Source organism: Histomonas meleagridis, assembly GCF_020186115.1.
Source record: "Histomonas meleagridis strain 2922-C6/04-10x chromosome Unknown contig_31, whole genome shotgun sequence".
Classification (NCBI taxonomy): domain Eukaryota; phylum Parabasalia; order Tritrichomonadida; family Dientamoebidae; genus Histomonas; species Histomonas meleagridis.
Window position 1 is genome coordinate 58,074 of NW_027150860.1, and position 17,858 is coordinate 75,931.

General features: G+C 31.8%; 10 protein-coding genes across 10 annotated transcripts; 6 read left to right on the forward strand and 4 right to left on the reverse strand.

The window, feature by feature from the left end:
• Positions 1 to 148: 148 nt before the first annotated feature.
• On the forward strand, positions 149 to 1,222 carry GO595_005019 (GDP-mannose transporter GONST1; the record flags this gene model as incomplete). Its single annotated transcript, XM_067918216.1, has 1 exon — positions 149 to 1,222. The coding sequence occupies one exon, from the start codon at positions 149 to 151 to the stop codon at positions 1,220 to 1,222; it is 1,074 nt and encodes a 357-aa protein (XP_067774791.1).
• A 258-nt stretch (positions 1,223 to 1,480) lies between these two features.
• Positions 1,481 to 2,275, forward strand: GO595_005020 (zinc finger protein; the record flags this gene model as incomplete). The annotated part of the gene is made up of 1 exon (XM_067918217.1): positions 1,481 to 2,275. The coding sequence occupies one exon, from the start codon at positions 1,481 to 1,483 to the stop codon at positions 2,273 to 2,275; it is 795 nt and encodes a 264-aa protein (XP_067774792.1).
• A 670-nt stretch (positions 2,276 to 2,945) lies between these two features.
• GO595_005021 (signal peptidase I) lies at positions 2,946 to 3,359 on the forward strand (the record flags this gene model as incomplete). The annotated part of the gene is made up of 1 exon (XM_067918218.1): positions 2,946 to 3,359. The coding sequence occupies one exon, from the start codon at positions 2,946 to 2,948 to the stop codon at positions 3,357 to 3,359; it is 414 nt and encodes a 137-aa protein (XP_067774793.1).
• Positions 3,360 to 3,799: 440 nt separating this feature from the next.
• Positions 3,800 to 4,678, reverse strand: GO595_005022 (cathepsin S-like; the record flags this gene model as incomplete). The annotated part of the gene is made up of 1 exon (XM_067918219.1): positions 3,800 to 4,678. The coding sequence occupies one exon, from the start codon at positions 4,676 to 4,678 to the stop codon at positions 3,800 to 3,802; it is 879 nt and encodes a 292-aa protein (XP_067774794.1).
• A 1,830-nt stretch (positions 4,679 to 6,508) lies between these two features.
• GO595_005023 (C2 domain containing protein) lies at positions 6,509 to 8,143 on the forward strand (the record flags this gene model as incomplete). The annotated part of the gene is made up of 1 exon (XM_067918220.1): positions 6,509 to 8,143. The coding sequence occupies one exon, from the start codon at positions 6,509 to 6,511 to the stop codon at positions 8,141 to 8,143; it is 1,635 nt and encodes a 544-aa protein (XP_067774795.1).
• Positions 8,144 to 8,768: 625 nt separating this feature from the next.
• Positions 8,769 to 9,533, reverse strand: GO595_005024 (Endonuclease/Exonuclease/phosphatase family protein; the record flags this gene model as incomplete). Its single annotated transcript, XM_067918221.1, has 1 exon — positions 8,769 to 9,533. One exon carries the CDS (start codon positions 9,531 to 9,533, stop codon positions 8,769 to 8,771), a length of 765 nt encoding a protein of 254 aa, XP_067774796.1.
• Positions 9,534 to 10,324: 791 nt separating this feature from the next.
• Positions 10,325 to 11,059, forward strand: GO595_005025 (Auxin Efflux Carrier family protein; the record flags this gene model as incomplete). The annotated part of the gene is made up of 1 exon (XM_067918223.1): positions 10,325 to 11,059. One exon carries the CDS (start codon positions 10,325 to 10,327, stop codon positions 11,057 to 11,059), a length of 735 nt encoding a protein of 244 aa, XP_067774797.1.
• A 343-nt stretch (positions 11,060 to 11,402) lies between these two features.
• Positions 11,403 to 12,002, forward strand: GO595_005026 (ras-related C3 botulinum toxin substrate 2; the record flags this gene model as incomplete). The annotated part of the gene is made up of 1 exon (XM_067918224.1): positions 11,403 to 12,002. The coding sequence occupies one exon, from the start codon at positions 11,403 to 11,405 to the stop codon at positions 12,000 to 12,002; it is 600 nt and encodes a 199-aa protein (XP_067774798.1).
• A 384-nt stretch (positions 12,003 to 12,386) lies between these two features.
• Positions 12,387 to 13,169, reverse strand: GO595_005027 (CK1 family protein kinase; the record flags this gene model as incomplete). Its single annotated transcript, XM_067918225.1, has 1 exon — positions 12,387 to 13,169. The coding sequence occupies one exon, from the start codon at positions 13,167 to 13,169 to the stop codon at positions 12,387 to 12,389; it is 783 nt and encodes a 260-aa protein (XP_067774799.1).
• A 1,336-nt stretch (positions 13,170 to 14,505) lies between these two features.
• GO595_005028 (phospholipid-transporting ATPase IB) lies at positions 14,506 to 17,583 on the reverse strand (the record flags this gene model as incomplete). Its single annotated transcript, XM_067918226.1, has 2 exons — positions 14,506 to 14,707; positions 15,347 to 17,583. 2 exons carry the CDS (start codon positions 17,581 to 17,583, stop codon positions 14,506 to 14,508), a joined length of 2,439 nt encoding a protein of 812 aa, XP_067774800.1.
• Positions 17,584 to 17,858: the final 275 nt, after the last annotated feature.

Consider the following 17,858-nt stretch of genomic DNA (forward strand, 5'->3'; position numbering starts at 1 on the left):
CAGAAAATTTGCCGATCGTCATTCATTTTTCCAGCTTTTTGATTTCGTGGCAAGATTTTTCAATGTTTTATGGGAAACGATTATTTAATTTGTTGAATGGTCTTTTTGCGGAGTTTTTCAGTTACTTTTGGTCGTTAAGACCAACCAAATGAAAAGCAACGCAACTCGAGTTGCAGTCCTATCAGTATCTTATGCACTATTTTCGATGATGATGGTTTTTACAAATAAGCTCATCCTTCGCGCTGGTAAATCCAATCCAGATATCGTATCTCCAGATAATCTCCTGATAGTTCAATGCTCGATTGCAGCAGTGCTTTTCCTAGTCCTGGGTTTATTTGGTTGCTTCCCACTCAGAATAGGATTTATGGATTTATTAGTTTGCTGCATTGTTAATTTTGCTTTTATTGGTACTATGCTAGCAAACTCTTATTCACTTAAATATCTTTCCATACACATGGTAACCCTTCTCAAATGCTTGTCTGTTGCCTTTACAGCTATCGGAGATCATATTTTTTATAAGCAAGAGATGCCACCATCCATTCGCTTTTCGCTGTTTCTTATTGTTGCTGGTTCAGCTGTTGGTGCAATAACAGACATAGACTTTTCACCTATCGGATATTTCTGGATGTTATTATCAATTCTATTTTCTACAGCCTATGTACTTCTCACCAAACTTCTTGTTTCCAGTCGTAATCTTCATTTCTTCACCCTTATTTTCTGGAACAACTTCTTATCAACAATTTCGTTATTAATATATACCAATACCCGCAGTTATATTAAGTATCAAACATTTTCTAATCCATTTTCTGTCTTATTCCTTGACTCTGAATCCATATATTTAAAGCCATGGTTTATTATATTTTCCGGCATATTAGGAATTTTAGTAAACTTTGCAACATTTATGCTCTTAGGACATGCATCAGCGACTTCGTATGTAGTTGTTGGTGCTGGAAAGAAAGTATTTCAAGCAATTCTTTCTTTCATCATATTTCCAGATTCAACAAACTTTGCGAATATTTGCTCAGTTGTAATTGGCTTAACAGGTTCTACAATGTACGGATATGTTAATTGGAAGAAATCAATTAAGAATTTGGAAGAAGAAAATGATGAAAACGAAATTCCTTTCTTAGCAGATGAAGAAAACGACTGTCTCGAAAATGTACATTTCCCTAAGGTGGAAGAAAAATCGGAAAAGATAAATGACAATGAAAATATAGTGTAATTTTTTGATCGTTATAATATATTATAAATACTTCTATTCTGTATTTGATTTTTTTTTAAATTTAATTTGTTAAATGAATTTTGCAAATGTAAATAATTTTAAATTCGTAACAGAGTTAATCTCAAAAAGTGTCCATTTGATTGATAGTTTGGACAGATGAGAAACGAAATTCTGTATCAGACTATATCAGTATGATTAGGATCAAGAAACAAGAAGGCAGAAACACTTTGGTCTTCCCATTGACGACCGTTACCCGAGATGGAGGCAGAAAACCCAAAGTTTTCGTGCCCTTATTGTGTATTGACGTTTAAGAGGGAAGGAAGCCTTCACGCACACATAGACTGCATTCATGGTGATATGTTCCAAAAGACTAAATCATATCATTGCCCTTTATGTGATTATACAGGAACAAAAAGCCATTTACAGCAACATATTAAGGCTTATCACAAAAACTCAGAGGATATTATTGAAGAAGCAATTCAAAGAAAGTACTTTGTTTGCCCTTTTTGTTCACAAACATTTAAAAAAATTCATACATTCCGCCAACACACTGCTATTATTCATGAACACAAGAAGCCTTACTCTTGCGACATTTGTGGTCAAGAATTTTTGTCCCTTCTTAATTATAAAAGACATCCATGCTTGAAAAAATCAAAAGATATCAAATGTAGCTATTGCGATGCAAAATTGTCATCTCGAAAAGAGCTTACTAGACACTTAAAGGAAGAGCATAAAAAGCCACATGTTTGTCCTGAATGCGGTGCAACATTTTCAATCAGTGCAAACCTGAAGCAGCACATGCAAAAGCATTCTGGAAGTCCAACAAGTCGGAGAAAGTTTGCATGCCCAGTTGATGGGTGTAATTCAGCATTTACACGACAGACAAATCTGAATACACACATAAAAACTATACATGGAGGAGTGCTTCCTTACACATGCGATGTTTGCGGTGCAGCATTTTTGTATCCATCTCTCCTTGCAAAGCATGCGGAATCTCATATCAAGCAGCCAGAGCCAGAAATAATCGAATTCGATGATGTGTTTTTATTATAAATATAGAATATATATCAATTGATGCTTTTTCCTTATGTTTATAGAATATATGGAAATTCTATCAAGTGAGTTTCTTCGAATTTAAGATTGACTCTTAATTACAGTCATATTTTGATTCTACATGTTACATAATATTAAGTTTTTGGTTCGTCGCTAGATTGTGAGCTTTACTCATACGATATGCTTCTGTGTAATTTGATCGGCATGTGAATTGAATATGTTTGTTTGGGTAATCAGCGGTTTTTGATCAAAGAGCTAAACATTTATATGTGATTAATAATTTTTTATATTCTAAAGAATCATTGAATATATTTTTATATAAAAATATAATAATATTATGATTATAGAATTATACAAATTTATTAAAAAAAAAATATCTTTCATATAAAATTTAATTAAAAAAATTATCATTGTCTTCATTTTATTTCATCTTTAAATTCTTAAAAATAGCTTTGATTTCTTTTGTACTTCGGGGATACTTGTTATTAATGAAAATTGTATAACATAAAACACTTTGGAAGAAGGGGAAAAAATTTTTTTCTCCTATCGTTGAAAATTAAATTAAAAATGATCGAACTCAGCAGGTGAACCGGCTACTTATAGAACGATTATTTTATACACAATTTCATTTTAAACGGTTTGTCAATCTTACAAAATGAACAGGCGTCTGATGAAAGAACTCAATGATATCAAGGCTGCTCCACCAACAGGTATATCAGCAGGCCCAGTCAATGAATCTGATATTTACCATTGGGAAGCTCTTATCCAAGGACCTCCTGGCACAGTATATGAAGGCGGAATTTTCAAAGTAGATATCGCCATCCCTAATGAATTCCCACACAAGGCACCAACCTTTAAGTTTATCACAAAAATTTACCATCCAAATGTTGATCAAGAAAAAGGACTTATTTGCTTAAAAGTTTTACAAGAATGGGCACCATCTGTTAAAATTGCTAAGGTATTAACTGATATATACAACCTTATGATAACCCCTGAACCTGAACATGCTGTTGATGCTGCTATTGGGCAAGAATTTATGGAAAATCGCGCTGCTTTCGATAGAAAAGGCCAGAGAAATGGTTAGTCAATACGCACATTAAACCCTTCGTATTGATTTTTTTTTAACAAATTTTTTAATTTTTGTGGATCAATGCAAAACCATATATTTTGAAGTTAGCTTGAGAAAATGACAAAAGTAAAAAGCTTTCTATTTCTACGTTTTGGAAAGACTCTTTCCTTTCATCCTTTCCAAATAAATATTGTATAATATTTTTTATAGCAAATAATTAACAGCTAATTCAAACTTGCCTGGGTTTTATCCGGCTTGAAGGATCAGAGTGATTTTTTTTTAGGATTAATGAATGATCATCTGATCAAATTTTCTTTTGACTTCCCAAAGTTAATGGAAACTTCAGCACCATATGAAGCATAAAATATTGTCCAAAATTTGGAGCATTTTATATCAATAATAAAAACACATTAAATCATAAAAATAAAATTAGCACTTTTGATAAAATTATCAATTTACTGAATTAGTTCTGGATGTTTGAAACCTTCAGCTTTCTTATTCTTAACGATGATAGCAACAATTATTGCTATCGATACAGCCAAAAGAACTGCTAGAACAACAACAGCTATTATTAATCCAGTATTGGATGATTGAACTGGCTCGTCATCTCCTAATTCGAAGACAATACCATAGTAAAGAATGTTAAAGTTTCGGTTCAAAGTTCCGTTAATTGAGTCAGCAACTTTGATATAGTTTAATCCTTCAGCTCCAATTGATTCACCCCAGCTATTAAGAACCTCGAGGTAAATACCATCATGGCCTTCTATTGTACCTATTCCTGTGACAGTTACTGCATGGTCAATTGACGACATTGTTTCATTATCCATATAATATTTATCAATAATGCTTAAATCACTTAATTTTTGAAGAGTAGCAGAGCGCATAACTGAAACTATTGGTCTTCCAGTTTTAAGTAATTCTACAATTGTATCAATGTTAGCATTTGCTCCTGAAAATACATTATAACTTTTGACATAAATAGAAGATGGCTTTTTGTTGTACTCCATAATCATATGTCTTTTATCATTGACGAGATATTCAAAAGCGCAATAATGACTATAAAAATAATTGGTTGAAAATTGTTGGCATGATGGATATTGGGATTTTCCATCGAAATAATCAATAATGGTATTCACTATTGTATCCCATGGAGAGAATTTCATTCTATTTCCACTAATTGATGCATATTGCATTTCAACTGATGAAACTGTTGAATATGCCCAACAAGTTCCATACTCTCCCTGGTCTTTAATGATTGATAGGTAATCTTTGTTGACGCCTGCAATGGCTGAAAACAAAGCAAGTCTTGAGAGGATGCTTCTTTCTAGGATCATTAGTGAGCTGATATTTGAACCAAATTTTCGGTTTGCCAGACATTGAATTTTTGTTAGTTCGGTTCAAACATCATGTTGTTTGTTGACTTATTTTGCACTTTTAGTAAAACAATCAAAAATCCAATATCATCCCACAAAAAATGAGAGGGAATAAAAAAACCGCTATGATGTGTGCTAATTAGATGATCATTCTCCGATTTAATCATTGCAAGAGGAGCCACCTTCATGTGCCAAAACAATAAAGGCCTTCAGCCTCTGAATTGCACATAAGGTACTCACCATCCTGGAATAAATTCCGAGGATTTCGTCCCGCCCAAAAAAATTTAATGAACTTTCTATTTTTTCATTAAAAAAAAGAAACCTATTTTCGCAAAATTGAATCTTCAAGAAATGAAAAAAATTATATTTAGATTAAATCATTTTTTGTACCTAAAGACCGCTATAGTGTAAATAAGGAACAACTGAATAGGCTTATTTAATGTTACAAAAGTAATATCTAATTAACAAAATTTACAGTCAAATAATGAAATTTTATTAGCTTCAGTATGCAACCTTGTAACTCAATGCTGAGGTTGTAGTTATGTCTAATTTTCTTCGGTTTTAATTTTGAAATGATCAGGATAACGAGCAAGTTTAGATTCTTCAATTCGTACTTTTGTTGATGATCCACTGAATTGGATTAAGACCTGTTCGTTTGAAGTTGTTTCAGAACTGTTGTAACAACAGCAGGGTAAAACATTGTGGACCATATTTTTAGTTCTTCATCATACCAAAGCGCTAAAACTTTTTCTCCTGGTTTATATTTACCCGACGTTGATGGGAATTGAGTAACATGATCTCTAGATAGTGTATATTTATTATTTTCTTGTGATTCATCGTATTCATCACAAACGACAAATTCTCCACTTGGAAGAATTGATTCAATGCGTGTTAGTATCCAAGCATTTAAATCTTGAAAATATGCAGCACAGAGTTTTCCTGGTTCAAGATTCATCTCAAACAAGAGAATATTCCCCTTTAACCTTCGGTTTACCCTTCCCGAAGAAATCCCAAAACAAATTTTTTCTAATTATTCCTTGACGATTGAGATTGAGCTGCTTGATAATGGTTTTAGAGATGGCTTTTTTTTCTTGAAAAAATATGTAAAATACATTTTAATGAGTTTTGGAGAGTGATTTTCTGATAAATAAAAAAACAGAATTTTATCTTCTAGAGAATCAAAAACACATATGTGTTCCAAGTAGGCATGGAAATGTAGTCCACCTTTATTAACAACAATTGCTGTACCCAAGCTCTGTTACCACTTGAGCGTTATCTGTTGTATCCTCTATATGAACCATCATCAAATTTATCTTGATTTCATTTTTCAAATGTTTTTCGAGAGTAGATTGCATGAATTTTATCAGTGAATGAAAAACACAAATTTTGCTGTTGAAATTCCTAATGTAATATTTTCCATAGGAAACTTTCGAAGTCATTTTTATGTGTAATTGCTTTATTTCACTTTTGACTCAAAAAAGCATTTTCGGATTTTTCTTGAAAAAATATCAAAATATAGTTCAATGAGATTTGATGATTTTGTCAAGTATGCCTTTTTCACAAATATTATTTTTAATCATATGAAAGACATAAACTAATAACCACAGTGCTTTGGGGCTTGATCAAGCCCTTAATTTACGAAGACGTTTAGGATTACACTTTTGTTAGAATAATCATCACAACGTTCATTCAATTCCAACAGAAGTGACATGTTCAATTCAAAACCAAAAATGGTTATTTGAAAACAACCGAAATATAACTTTTTGAACTCTCAATATTATTTCACGTCACATGTTCAGGATTTATGTAATCAGTGGAAAGAATCTTCCAGCAGCAGATCGAAATGGAAAATCTGACCCCTATGCTGTAGTATATGCAAAGGCATTTGGAAGTAAAATTAAAATCGGAAAAACAAAAATAATCAAAAAAACATTAGATCCTGTTTGGGACGAACATCTCGAAAAACCATTTGCCTTTTACTTCCCATTTCTTAAAATAATCACGATTAAAGTATATGATTATGATTATGTTGGAAAAGATGATTATCTCGGAAAAGTTAAGATAAATTTCTTGACAAATCCTTTTGAGTGCGATCGCATATCAAGCATTCCATTAAAAACAAGTCTAAAAACCAAAGGACCTCCAACTATTGAAATTATGGTATCACCTAATGCTTTTTCAGCATTTAAAACAGATGAAAAAAGCAAGAAAGATGTTGAGCGCATTGTTTCATTCCTTGAGTTCAATCCACCTTTGAAACCAGGGCACATAATTAGCACACTTTCATATTATGTTTTTGACAGAGCTGATGGTGGCTGTGCACGTCGTGTGCCAAGAGAGAGTAATCATGATGACTATGGAATTAAAGTAAAATTCCCTCAAACGCAAGTATCTTCGACAGGAATCACTCCATATTTAACATTCAATGCCACATCTCTTCAAACGCATCCATTTAGTAGCATTCAGCTATATTATGTTCCTATTGTTGAAATTCTTGATGGTTATACTGGTACAGTTACATTGAAATGCCTTTCTTTTGACCCAAGAGAAAACAAAATACCAACTCTTCTTTTCCAGGAGCATTTTCAATTCCAAGGGAAAGATGTTAAAAGCAGCCAATACTATCTTCACATTTCAGATGGCTGTAAGAACCCTTCTAACGTTCAACTTCCTGGCGGCCTTAACGTTCTCACTCATGGCGGTTGTCTATCGTTATCCAGCTTTAACGGAAACTTGACTGAATTTGTCGAAAGTCTCAAAGCTCAAGTATTATTTAAAATCCGTGATGGTTTGACTCTTTTCCATCGCCTTGAAGTTGATCTTAACAAATGTTTAACACTTAACTATGTCGCGAATTATTTCAAACATCCGATTCCAAAGACCATTATATTTTATGGCGATTATCAATCACCTCCAGGATTTCCTCTTGATGAAGGAATCGAAGCTTATGACATCGATTTCAATCCTTTGGGTAACGTTTGTTTTAGCCACAGAAAAGATCTCCAAGATTGCATGGAACTTGTCGTGGACCGAAGTAAGAAGTTTGACAAGTTCAAGAACGAGACGTTATATTTGAAGGTTAAGTTATTTGACCTTCCGCCAGAAGTTCGCTATTTGTTGGTCGGCATATCGCAATACCAGAACAAGCCGTTCCCATTGAACAAAGGCGGATACTTTAGGCTGTACGACGAAAGCGACATGTTCGAGTTTATGAATCTGACCGTCCGTGAAAAAGGCGAAGGATCAGCAGTGCTCATCTGCCTCCTGTGGAAAATGGACGACGGAGACTGGGCGTTCATGCCAATGCACAAGTCGTTCGAGATAAATGGTTCTCACGGAGGTCTGCCGCCACTTTTCGCACTCGGAAAGAAGTTCTTGACGGAATCAAATTACTTGGATAGAATGAAAGCAACAATGAGCAAATAACAAAATTTACTAAACTGTCTTTTTGATGACCGTTTTGCATAAATGTCATGTGAAAATTCAAACAAAATAGTTGTTCACTTTTGATCGCTTTAGCATTATATGATATCATTTGGATATGAATATGAGACAAAGAGGAAAAAAATATTGAGAAGAAACTGTGAATTTAAATATTGAAAAAATGTTTCATTCCAAGAAGGAAAAATATTTTCACTATTATAAAAGGTTTGTTGTACAAGATCAGCTCAATAAATATGGTTGATAATTTATCTTTTATTTATGAACAAAATGTTTAATGAAATTTAGGTTTTCAAAGGAAAGTTTCGAATAATGTTTATCTTCGAGAGCTGAAACACGAATTTTGCTCAAAGAAGGCTGAATCAAAATGCTTAATACAATACAAATAATTTTAAAACAATTTGTTTTATTAATTGGAAAATTTTTTTTCTATAACAAGTAATCTGCTTTGAATTTTTAATGATAAAAAAAATATTATAAACATGAATAAGTATCTGTATGACTGCTTCGAATTTCGATCGTTTAATAGTATTTTCATTAAAGGATAATTTCCTTCCCTCATTCAAACACCACTAAGATAATTTTGTCCATAAAACGTTTAGAAAGTATTTTATTTTAACTCAATTGTTGATTCCACGGCGAAGTGATCTGATAGATAAGGGTAAGCAAAGTTTCTAATCTTAAATTTCTTCACTGTTGTGTTGAATCCTTTGATCACTTCGTCATTCTTATGCTTGAACAGCATTATGTAGTCGATGCTTTCATTCGTCATCAGCTCCTTATCGCCGGGCTGGTTCAAGACCGATGTTGTCGACAAGTGTTCGCCATTTGATACCTTTAAAGTATCGATAAGTTCGAAATTGTCGATTTTAAGCGTGTCCAACATGTGTACATATTCCTTTCCTTCGCCAATCGAATTAATGTTTAAGTCGCCAAGTAAAATCATCGGCGAATTTCCGTTTTGATGTTGAACCATAAATTCATTAAGCGCTCTCAGTTGATCAGAACGAACACTGTAATCTGTTTCAGTAACACTTCCATACGAAGCTTGAAGATGCGTCGAGAAAACATTAATCGAATCATTTGGATTGATTTGGATTTTTGCATATACACTTCCTTTGGCAGCAAAATCATCGTAAGAACAACCAGATTCATATGTAATATCTGACGTTTCTGTAATTGGTAACTTGGAGAGTATTAAAACGCCGCTGTCAATAAGTCGCTTGGAAATAAATTTGACCGATTTGGATGAAACAATATATTGAAATCCTCGTGATTTCATTGATTTGATAAATTCTTTGACTGTGTATGATCCAAAATGAAATGCTTCATTTAAACAAACAATGTCATAATCATCAAGCTTTTTTGAAAGCATTTGTGACCTTTGTAGAATATATTCGTTTGTTCCAATGTGAAGAAGAAATGGCCTCCAAAATACATTGTATTGTAGAACTTTTATTTCTTTCTTAGATGAATCGAATTTGAACTTTCTTAAATCAGTACAAATGTCTTTATATTGTGAGAATGTAAAGAATCCGAGAATTTTAAGACATCCGAAAAGAATACCAAAAGCAAGAAATGGGAATAATGTCCAAAAAAGAAAATTTTTCATTTTGAACTGCTTTTTTCGTTGTAAACTCGATTGAAAAAGTCAAAAGATGATCAAAAAAATAGACTTCAAAAAATTTATCACCGGAAGACCAAAACTTAAATCAAATTAATGTTATTCAAGATTCTTCAAAAATATTTTTTATTTACTATTTACTATTAGGTGAAAAAAATTCAAGTATATATAACCAGTTTCGTTCTTTGTTTCACTTATCGTAGTGTTTACACTGTTCAATTTTGCGTTGTAAACTTTGGGTGGTCAAACAATTCAATTTTTTATACCTGATTGAAAATGATCACCATTGAATGGCCGTCGACTACCTCTATGTGTTCCAAATTGGTGTATCCATGTTAATCATAATTGTAATTGGCTTCATCGTGTTTAAATTCAAGTTTTTGCCTACGAGCATTGTCCAATGTCTAAATCAATATCTTTTGAAAATTTGTTATTTTCCGTTAATATTTAGAAGCATTGGAAAGAGGAAATTTGCTGATTTAAACTTCATGCCATTCGTTGTTGGAATTTTAACAACAATTGCAACACATATTTTATTATGTATGATCTTCTTATTTAAGTTTCAAGATAAATTAAAAGCGTACTTGAGTGTCACGCTTCCTTGTTCATTTGTAAATTATCTTGTTATTGGAATTCCAATTTTTAATGCAATTTGGGGTGAAGAAAATAACGTTGTTGTTTCACTCATTTCACTTAGTAATGACCTTATGACAACTCCAATTTATTTAGTTTTATCCAACATTTACCTTGCAATCAATCAAAAAGATGATGGACATCCAAAAATTACAAAGTGTCAAGTATTTAAAAACATCATCATTCGAATTGTAACCAGCCCGATTATCATTGCAAATGTATGTGGTTTCATATGGTCTGTAATTGGCTGGGAATTTCCAGAAATTATTGTATCACTTACAAATTTCTCAGGAAACATAGTTCTTGGTATTTCATTACTTTGTGTTGGTGGATTTATCGCACAAAACTCATTTATAGCATGCAAAATCGCAAAGCTTATTTGTTGTATGTTGATTAGACATATTGTTATGCCTTTGATTACTATGGGATTCTGTTTTGCATTAAAACTTAACAATGATCTCTCTCGTCAATGTGTAATTTTACAAAGTTTACCAACAGGTACAACAAGTTTTGTTTTATCCAATGCTGCTGGTATTAGTCCAGGCGTTTCATCGACAATGTCGTTTTGGTCTACATGTTTATCTGTTCTTTTCATCATGTTGTGGATGTACATATTAGACGCCCTTCATCTGTGGGTAGATTAAATTGAAAACCCCACAATTTAAACGTCCTCCTCATAGAATTAAAATTAAAAATTATTTAAATTTTTTTTATTCATTCAAAATTCACACAAACGATAGATTATAAATTTTTTTTGACAAAACAAAAAATCTCAAAGTAATTATTAATTATTTTTGATTAAAGATGAAATTCATGTATAATAACAAATTTTTCATTTATATTTAAAATATATAACAAAAAAATCATCGTAATAACATATGAAGAATGAAGAAATTTTAAACAACAAACTGTGGGTATTTCGGTTAGTTATCAAAAAGTAGGTTGAAAATTTCTGAAATTTGGACAAGCCAAATTTGTTAATCCTGTATGAAACACCTTAAGTGTGTCGTTATTGGAGATGGTGCTATCGGAAAAACTTGCTTATTAATCAGTTATACATCCAACGTTTTCCCAACTGACTATGTTCCGACTGTTTTCGATAATTATACTACAAATGTAATGTGTGACAACGAAGCTATCAACTTACAATTATGGGATACTGCTGGCCAGGAAGATTACAAGAAGTTAAGACCTTTAAGTTACCCAGAGACAGACATTTTCCTTATTTGCTTTTCATTGGTTTCTCCCGCATCACTCGAAAACGTTTCAACACAATGGATTCCAGAAATGAGGGAACACTGTAAAGAAGCTCCTTTCATATTGGTTGGTCTTAAATCAGATTTAAGAGATGAATACCAGAAGGATCCATCAAAATGTGAAGTCGGTGAAGCACCAATTTCAACCGAAGATGGTAAGGCTACAGCTTCTAGTGTTGGCGCTGCTCATTACATTGAATGCTCTGCTTTGAAACAATACAACTTAAATGAGGTCTTTCAGCTTGCAATAAGAACTGCTTTACACCCAGCTGCAGAGAAGCCAAAGAAGGAAAGTAAGTCTGGCGGAAACAAGTGCTGTAATATCCTTTAGGAAATTGATACAATTAATTTTCTAATAATCAATTAAACGAACCTTCAGAGATCTATAACTTTCTTTTTTAATGTGATTTTAACAATTCATTATTGATTAAATTTCTTGATCGTAAAATTTATTTTCAAATTTTTGCAACAAAAGTATTAACAAAGCTTTAAAGTAAGTCTAGTCCTAAATTTTCTTCTGTTAAATGTAAAATGAGATGAATTTTTTTCCAAAAAAGCAAAACTGACTTAAAGTGACCGTTAATACATTTTTGACTAAAAAGAAAAATGTAAATTTTTTATTTGTTTACTGCTTAATTATTTTATCTTTTACAATATATATCGCGAAAATAACTGTTCTTTTTTTAAAAAAAAAAATTTATTTTATTTAATTTTATTAACATATAAAACATTTTTTCTTTTTCTTTTCCGGTTTCTCATGATTCTTTGATTCTTCATCTTCTTTCTTTGGCTTCACAGCCGGCACTAAATCTGTTGGAATTGTTGGCATTTCGTTTTTTGGTGGATCAAATGATATCACTGAAACATTTTCTTTTTCTCTTTGATTAAGTTCCTCCCAATCGAAATCTTCATCAAAGAAACAACTGTTATTATTCATACATTCGATTAAAAATGATGTTATCAATGCATAATTTGGCTTATCTTCGAACTTATATTCAAGAATTAAATCTAAAATATCAGTCAATTCTTTTGGCAAATTTAATGTATTAACATCTAAATTTAGTTTCGAATTATATATTACGTTTTTATCTGTCTCTGTTCCCCATGGAAGTTTCCCATTATATATTTCAACAATAGAAAACCACCAACTAATGAGATCATCTCTTCGCGAAAGTTCTTTACACTCATGAGCATTAAGAGATGCATACTTAGCAGTTCCGGCAAAGCCAACACGCGCTCGTGGTTGAACATGTTCATTTGTTTCTGGATCAATATATCGACGTGAAAGTCCATAATCAATTAAAGCTAATGGTTTAGAACGACTTGGCCTGATTAAAAAATTTGCTGGTTTTATGTCTCGATGAATAAATCCGCAATTATGAAATTCGCGAATACATCTAAGAGTTTCAACAGCAACTATTAATGTTGTAGATAAAGAAAATTTGTTGCCACTACGGAGTTTGCGAACTGTTGTTAATGATGGGCCAAGACATTCCATCACTAAAAATCGATAATTTTTGGTTTGACCGGAATCAATATATCGTGGAAATAAACCTGAGCCTTGGATTTCTTGCATAACCATTTGTTCATTTGCAATTGTTCGTTTGCCTTCTCCAATTGTTTCAACTTTTAATGCATATCTTTTTTGATCTTTTGTATTTCGAACATAATAAACATCTGCAAATCCTCCCCTTCCAATTAATTGTAAAATTTCATAATTTAAAAATATTCCGCCTCTTTTAAATGTTTTTCTTTCTTGCATTCTTTGAAGAAATCAAACGTACATTTAACCGTTTACTTGAGGTGCTCCAAAAACCGATAGAAACAAAACACAAGAAAAGAAAAACAGCATATTTTGAAAATTTAATTGTATACAATAATTTTTATTGGAAAACCTAAAAAAAATATTTTTACAATTCATTCTGATAAAGTTATGAAGAAAATCGTCATCATTGTTTGTTAAAATTGTTTAAGAATAGCATGTGAAAGTTCCTTCATATACATTGATCAATGGATGTAGAAACATATGCATGAGTGGAATTAATATATGAAAATGAATATGTGTTTGAATATGTGAAATTATAAATACTTAGTGACTGAAAACCAATAGTTAAAATACCTTCACTCAGATAAACAATTATTCTATCACATGATGAAAATAAGAAAATGCACGTTCACCAAATGTTATGACATTTTCACCAATGGAAACTGTCATTAATTTTCTACATTGTGTAAATGCATATTCGCCAAAAACTTTAACTGATTTTGGAATTGTAAATATTTGTTAATGAATAACACCTAAAAAATTCTGATTCACCAATTGTTTGAACATTTTGCCAATAAAAACTGTTGTTAAGCCTACACAATACTGAAATGCATTACTTTCACGAAGATTAGCACTTAATAAATATGTCCATTGATAAAAAATTTCATTTGGAATTTATGTGATTCTTGTAGAAATAGTAACATGTTGTGTAACATTTTTTTTAATTTAATTTCTTTTAAAAAATTGTTTTTAAGAATTGATTTTTTATCATAGGTATTAAATATTTTTGAAAATAGATTAGCTAAAATTTGTAATGATGATAATCCAAATTTAATTAACAAATAGTGACTTTAAACAAGTATTTGATATGTGTTCCCATCATGCCTATAACAGCTTTGATATGAAAATGAAGTTGATAAAATTTGTGATATAATCATTGCAAATTAATCTTATTGTCGTTGTAAGACTCAGAATTTTTTTCATTTGACATTGCATTTTTTGACTGATTTACAGTAGCACTGATTTTTCTAAGAGTAATTCCAAATACTTAAAAATACATTTTATTTAATTAAATTTCATTAATTACAGTATCTAGTGTTAATTCTTCTCTTTCCGCCAGTTTTTTCTCTTTCTTTTTCCTTAAAGTTAACTTTTCGATCAACACGAACACGAGCGCCAAGTACTCCACAATTCCAGCGTAGAACACAAACAATGCCCAAAACCCATTATGCGAGCTTAAGGCATTCGCCACATTATAAAACTGACCAGAACTTTCTCGATCAGTCTCAATTCTCGAAAACACAAAGAAACACACCAAAGTACCATAAACGCACAAATAATGTATTGTTGTCCAAGTGTTACACATTGGTATCAATGTCAAAATTGCAGTAGCAACTACAAACGCCTGTGTCGTAAATGAAATTTCCACATAAGAAAATGAATCACCATATGGTACTCTTACATTATTAGCCAATCTGTTTAAAATTTCGAAGATCAAAAATGACAAACCTATCGCCATGACATGTGATATGAAAAGAGACAATAAAATATTTTTTCGTTTTAAACCATTTGAACCATAATATTCTGGCGAAGATTTTAATAATTCCAAAGGTACTTTTTGGTTAAAAATAGCGCGAGATAAAACAGGCAACATTGTATAAAACATTAAAGTCGATAAAATTTGACTTTCATTAAATATCGGAGTTGCAGAAAAAGCGGTGAAAAAGCTATAAAAAAACATCAAATATCCTATGAAAAGGTTATAAAAGTTTCGATATTTCAAGAAAAACATTAATCTTTCACGTAACAACCCACCGTGCAGGAAAATTAGTTTTCTTAAAGTATCAAGTTTTTGTACGACTATATCACTCGAATAATTCGAAGGCGAAATAGTATCAATATTCACGGACACGCTTAAACTTGCGTTATTCATATAGATGGAATCAGAAACAGAATGGCCGATTGCTAACACGTTTTTTTTAGCCACGTTTTTTATGATTGTTAACAATTGTCCGATTTGTATTGGGTTTGCTTTTTCGATTAATATCACTTTATTCTTTAAAATGTCTTTAATCGAAGGAACTTTAACCAAAAATGGAATGGAATCATTATCTATTGACAAGACGTCTTTTGTATGATTTTCTTCAATGATATTATTAATACATTGTGCAACAGTTTCAATGCTATTACCTTCAATATATGATATGTTATTCATGTTCTTAATGAAGCCTAATGATATCGCTGTAGTTTCTAATGATGAACTACGACTTGGCGATGCTAAAATCAATTGGATGTTTGCACGTTTCGCATAACTAATTAACTCTAATGCACCTTCATGTGGTTGTTCTTCAAATGCTATTAAACTTAAAAACTTTCCGCCCATTTCTAAGTTGTTAATAAAATTAAAAATATAATCAGCGCTTTCTGTTCGCGCGCGTTGCATTGACATTCGAATTTGGCGGACTTCTTCATGCGTAAATTGTTTATATGAACAACAAATAACTCTGAGCCCTTCTTCTTTAAAGGTTTGTTCAACATCAGATGGAATTTCAACATATCCACGCATAGAATCAACATCTCCACGAATAAACATTTTGACAGTGCCATCAAGATCCGCAAATATTAATGAAACACGCGGGTGTTGTGGTGATGGTGGAAAATAATTTAAGACCATAAAACGTGCTTGTTGATCAAATATGGTGGCACAAAACTCATTGGATCGTCTCATAAAGACATACCCATATTGTGATGCTAATTTAAGTAATGGCTCATCTTCTGGAAAATTCGAAATATAGCCAACATAATCATTAACTAAAAAGGGAACGGCTGAATGACATAAAGTAAGATGAAGGAAAAAAAGATATGTACTTTCATCTGAAACAAGATTATCATCATCAAACGCAACAAACGGACTTTGGGGTGGGTAGTAACCGTTGGCAAGGCGTCCCGCTAAACCGCAGGATGTGATCGTTTTGCCATATATTTGACCGTTTACATATACTCGGAGAACGTTAATGCCTTTATCAACCAAAAGTGATTTCGACATTACGATCGAATCCACTTGACCAAGTTGATTAACAGAATAAATTGAAGGCACAACAGTCCCTTCATCACTTTGTATGAAAAGACTATGAATTAAAAAGATAATATCAGAACCCCAATAAACATCTATTGGAACAAATGTTAGAAATAAGCAAAAAAAGTTTTTGAAATTATTCAAAAAATACTCTCCTATTGGAGAATCATCGTAGAAAGGCCATTTTTCTGATATTTTGCGATAGAAAATAGAAAGAGTTGCAGAGAGTAAAGCCAAAAATACAGCGAAAACCAACGAAACAACATTGTGGACATTGAACCATAGCTCAAATCTGGAAAATTTAATAGGTGGTTCTGGATTGCATTTGACTGTTCGACAATCAGTACCAGTATAAACAACTCCACATATTACATCACTTACTTGATATAAAGCAGAGTAGCGTTCAATAAATTGTGAGTTTCCGAGATGTATTTGCCGATTTTCAATTTCAATAGTTCCATTAAAAAGTACTTTGGAACTAATTGAGTTCGGTTCTTGAACTTCTTTTGAATAGTTCATGGTAAGTGTTATGTTTGAAATAATTTGGTTTTGTGATAAAAAATGTAAATCTTTATGTGGATTTCGAGCTTTTAATTGGTTTGAGCCATCAATAATATGCGTATCAATAGCGCATTGACCTCCATTTGTGGTACATAACAAAACTAAATCTGCAGGAGCTACTTCGCCATTTGTTAATTTGATTATATCACCAACAGAAACTGCTTGCCATGGTATTTCTATCCAGTTGTGATCGCGAAGTACAGTAATTCTTCTTCTGTCTATTTGTTGTGTTAATTTTTTGCGCCGAAAAAATTGAATAATTTCAAGAATTCCTGAAGTAGCAAGAATAATTATAATGGGTGTAAGTGTAAGTGCCGTATTAAGAGGAAAGCTGATGAATATTTGAGCAACAAAAAATGAAAAGAAAAAAAGGAATGAAATACGTGATAAAAGAATTGGTATAAAATTTGGTACTCTTGGAGAATTTGGATTTGGCTTCATGATGTTTGTTGGATATTCTGTTTCTATATAAAGAGAGCTGCGTTCCGAAGAAAAAACAACTTCTCTCATCTCCAAAGATTTTTAACGATAGCTCTTATTCGAGAAAAAATCATTTTTTCCTTTGAACATTTTAAATCAATCATTATTTAACAAAAGACTTTAAATCAAATTAATAAAGTGAACTAAAAAAAATATTTTTGTTGTAGAACAATTTGATTGTGAAAAATGATTTCAAAAAAATAATTTAAATATATATACATCTTTATAAAAATTAACAAACAACACTATATAGCAGCCATTGTCGGGAGAATTAATTTATTTACATACGTCGAATGCATATGAAA